The 4,373-nt window shown below is 49.4% G+C and overlaps 1 protein-coding gene across 1 annotated transcript; it reads right to left on the reverse strand.

The window, feature by feature from the left end:
* Positions 1-223: 223 nt before the first annotated feature.
* On the reverse strand, positions 224-3,185 carry noxo1b (NADPH oxidase organizer 1b). The gene is made up of 7 exons (XM_080516747.1): positions 3,042-3,185; positions 2,858-2,938; positions 2,681-2,753; positions 2,387-2,570; positions 2,107-2,306; positions 1,792-2,023; positions 224-1,635 (listed from the first exon to the last, which is right to left on the reverse strand). The coding sequence occupies exons 1-7, from the start codon at positions 3,111-3,113 to the stop codon at positions 993-995; spliced, it is 1,485 nt and encodes a 494-aa protein (XP_080372873.1). The 5' UTR covers positions 3,114-3,185; the 3' UTR covers positions 224-992.
* Positions 3,186-4,373: the final 1,188 nt, after the last annotated feature.

Below are 4,373 nucleotides of genomic sequence, written 5' to 3' on the forward strand. Positions count from 1 at the left end.
CTAGCTGCAGCAAAAAAAAAAAAAAAAACAATCCTGAACACGAGACCTGTCAGTATATGCTTCAACTGGCACGTTTGGAATGCAAATCGCTTTGACAGATTTATTTTGAAGAAGTGATGGATGCCACTCAGTCATTCGTAGTTGAAAAGTGACGTGGATCCAGAGACACGCCTCCCAGAAACCCCATCAATGACAGAAACACGGTTGCTGAAGTGCAAATTAGGCTTTATTGAACTTCAAATATATGGTGAATGCTTAGATGACAAGATACATTTCAACATTTTTATACACGACTTAAAAACAAAAAATGGTTTAGGAAGGACACTTGCACACTATTCCTCTCCTTTGCCACACCCAGAACATTTCCATGCCCCACATGAGCAGTTAATTAAAAACGCCTCCTTGATGGCGCCGAGGCGGCTCAAAGGCTTCTTTTGTTGTCATTGTGTCACGGAGTGGTTTTGCCAAGGGCCACTAGGTCATTTGATTTACCGGTAACTAATTGCACACTTGTCAAATCCATTACGTCCTCGCAGGCATCAAGTGGAGCGTGTGCTACTCCGAACCCTGAGTATGGCCTCGTCCCTTCATCTGGCTGTGGAGAGGAAGGCGTCCAGCAAAGTTTAAAAAAAAGTTCCAACGCCTTCCTAATATAACAAAATACATTTAAAAAAATAAAATATGTAGAAAACTGGAAGCTGAGGAATTATGTACATTTTAGTCCCCCCCCCTTTTAAAATGCTTCACTGAAGCTACAAATAATCAACATGGGTGAAAGTTTTAAAATGAGGACACTGAGCTGCATTCGATGAATCTGGAGCATCTTGAGGCATCGCGTTTTCCCCTTTCCTGTATTCAGCAAACGGGGACATCCATACCGCCGCTCTGATCTTTTATCAGGAGAGTAATTCATCAATAAAAGAATAAAGACAAAACGAATTCGAGTGTCGAGCAGAAGGGTTTCTTGAAACAAAGTCTGATGAGGAGCGTGTTCAGCGGCCGTGGACGCCGTCTGACGGGATCTGCAGCCGGGTCTTGGTGGCCAGCGCCGCCTTGCGGGTCAGGGTGGTGCAGCGGGTCAGGATCTCCTCGGTTTTGGGTCTGGGCGGCACCTTGGGCGTCGTGGCCGCCGCCGCCACCGTCGTCGTTGTCGTCGTGCCGCTGGAGGCCACCGACTCGTCGCTCTCCGTGCTGCTGTTGAAGCTGCGGCTGCTGGTGAAGCTGAGGCTGGGCCGCTCGGAGCCCGTCGGGCTCCTCGAGTCGTCGCTGCTCAGGGAGAAGTCAGAGAAGCTGGTCTCGGCACTGATGTTGCTCATCCTCCGCGAGTCGCCCTCGGCGGCGAGTGGCGCCCGGTTCTTGCGGGGCTGCTTCCAGGGCTCAGACAGGACTTCCAGGGACCGGGCCTTGTGGAGGTGGCCGACAGCACCGGCCTCCAGTCTGGACGGCGACGGGAAGACGTCTTCTGGGCCGTTTTCTTCCCCGACGCCGGGCGAATGAGGCAACTGGGCATTTCTGGCGGTGGCCAGGTTGAGTGTAGAGCTGTGCAGCTTCTTCTGCAGGCCGTAAACACCCGCCCTGGGGTTGTTGTAGGGCTGCAGGTACATGGATGGAATGTAACCCGCCTTGCCATTAAACCTGAAGACAGGAAATGCAAAAGGAACCCAGTCATTAACTGTACATTTTATAACCCACAACATTCAATTACATCCAAAGCCGAGCTCATGTCGATGCACAACATTCCACTTGCACTGAACCGCCCCACGAGCATTATTAGCATGAAGTTCAGGATACCTGATGAGCCACCAGCCATTGTCAGACTTCCTCAGGACCTCGACCACGGAGCCGATGGACACGGGCACCTCGTCCGTCTTCGTGGTGGAGTAAGTTTTCACGGCACAGTAGAGGGCACCTCCATGTGGGATGACGTCATCGTTGTAATCCTCCGCCTCTCCTTCCCACAACTCCAGGTAAGGAGCCGGGAACCAGGCCAGGCGCTTGTCCTCGCTCTCCACCAGCCACCAGCCTGGACAGGAAGCCAAGTCAATGAGCACAACGGTCCCAACTCCACAACAAACATCAAATGAGGCACTTTTGTCCTCGACTCACCTGTGGGGTCTTTGATCAGAACGTCCACCTTCTCGTCCATGGCGACCTTGAAGGGGCGGTTCTTGGTGTCCTTGGCCTCGTAGGGCGCCACGGAGCGGTACGTCTGGGTGACGAAGGGGTGCGTGACATTGCCGGCGTGCTGCATGGTGGCGGATCCTCCCACGCCGTCGGACAGATCGTCGGACAGCAGGACCACGACACTGTTGGAGAAAGGAACTGATGTTAATCTGGCGGCCGAGGGAGGACCCTCACCCTCGCACGGCAGGAACCGGGAACCCACCTGTTCTTGGTAAAGTCCGGCTGCAGGTCCTGACTTTGAGGGTTGAAAAAGCGAGTGACATCCGAGCTTTGGGTAACATTGGGGGCACATTTCATCAGCTTCTCACAGTAGCTCTCCAAAAACCTCATCCTCTTCACGGACTTCTTGGAGCCTTTCTGGGGCAGGCTGCTCCTCCGGGCTTTCCCTGGAATAACAATCAATATTATTGATAGGAAGGAGGGTTTTTTTATATACAAAATTGCACATCATTTTAAAAGCTCTACTTTATCTGCCGTTTAGCGGAAATAGTCTTACCCCTGAACTTGGGGAGGAGTCTGTCAGTCTTCTTGAAAGAACTGAGATTGGGGAACCTCTTCTTCAGGTCCGCCTGTTGGAGAAAAATACATGTTCAAAAATAAACAAATGTCAAATCCAGCATGAGGCTTGGATCAGATACTGTAGAAAACTTGTGGGATATGCATTTTTACTTACATGAAGTTTCTTGAAATCTTTGAAGGACCGGTAGATAATCACTTCGGCTTCATCGGACCACAGAACAGAAACCATGAACATCTGTGGAGGTGCAGCAAAAAGAAATGAATTAAATAAAGCAGTGATTTCAAAACTAATTGCAACGTGAAAGAAAAAAGGACATCAAATGTTTGCGTGACCGTACCTTGAGTTTCGGCGCGTCTCTGTGGACGCTGCCCACGATGCGCGCGCTCAGCACGTAGCGCTGGTCAGCCATGGCTCCTGAGGCTCCTGAGGCTCCGAGGATGAAGAGGAAGTCGGTGGGTCTCTGCTCGATTCAGCTGCAGTCTGCGGGTGACCTGCTTCTGCTGCACGCCACCGCCACCGCAGGCTTTATACACTCGAGATGAGGAGGAAGAGGAGGAGGAGGAGGAGGAGTCTGGGAAAAAACACCTGGCAGGTGCGGCTAAAGATGCAGGAGGACTGGAGGCGTGGGCGGCGCGAGAACTACGTGCAGGCGGCGGCGGCGCGCGGACTACGTGCAGGCGGCGGCGCGCTTCACCGTAGACATGCCGGTAATTTCGCGTAAGAATGCAGCGGAACTGGTACGTCAGAGGAACACAGGGCTTATAGGCACGAGCCTGTATACAAGTGGGAAAACCCACGTGAATTCCTGTTTTCCTGAGGTCATAGTGGGACATACATATATATATATATATATATATATATATATATATATATATATATATATATATATATATAGAGAGAGAGAGAGAGAGATATTTTTCAGTTTTAAATGTGCTGTGCAATTTGAATTAATAATCAAACATTTTGATCTCCTTAAAAATGTACATCTACGTGTATTTCCTCAGACAAATTGCAATAGTTTTATCTTTATGCAGCTTATTTCATTGTTTGTTGGGGGAAGTGTGTTTTCAGTATTTTCTTATTTCAGACACGTGTGGCCTTGTCTCATTTTGAGTTTCCCAAAGTCCCAAAGGCAAGGCAATTTCATTCGTGTAGCAGTGATTCCCAGCTGTGTGTACAGGAGTCTGCATCTAATTCATTTATGTCACAAGCCTTCAAGCATTTACAGCAAAAGTGAATAATTAATTTTACAATATGTTTAAAAGATACGCTTCAGCTATCTGCAAAATCGTCAAAAAAAAAAGGTCACAAAGTCAGACGTGGGAGAACAAATGGCGGCACGTCAGGCTGAAGAGAAAGATGAATCATTCAAAAAGAGATAAAAAGAGAAGCCAGAAAAAATTAGCGATGATCAACTGGCGAATGAGAGTTTGAGGCTTCAAGCTGAAGTGGCTCCAGACCAGCGATCCCCCAGGGCCTTTATTCACCGAGTTTGCATGTTCTCTCGTTCCTCTGGGTGTCCGTGAGGGTCACATATGTGACCCTGAATTGCCTCAAGGTGTGAATGGGTGTGGTTGACTGTCTCTACCAATGGCCTGTGGATCGCTGAGGGGTCAGAGGTCAAACCTGCCCTGACGCAAAGTCAGCTCAAGTTCTCCAGGATAACAAA

Source organism: Blennius ocellaris, assembly GCF_963422515.1.
Source record: "Blennius ocellaris genome assembly, chromosome: 21".
Lineage (NCBI taxonomy): Eukaryota > Metazoa > Chordata > Actinopteri > Blenniiformes > Blenniidae > Blennius > Blennius ocellaris.

Bases quoted from the DNA above. Each gene is read 5' to 3' on its own strand.
- noxo1b (XM_080516747.1), bottom strand. From the start codon at position 3,113: ATGGCTGACCAGCGCTACGTGCTGAGCGCGCGCATCGTGGGCAGCGTC. The intron at 2,939-3,041 runs GTACGGTCACGC...GCACCTCCACAG, and splicing joins GAGACGCGCCGAAACTCAAG to ATGTTCATGGTTTCTGTTCT. The intron at 2,571-2,680 runs GTAAGACTATTT...TTGTTATTCCAG, and splicing joins ACTCCTCCCCAAGTTCAGGG to GGAAAGCCCGGAGGAGCAGC.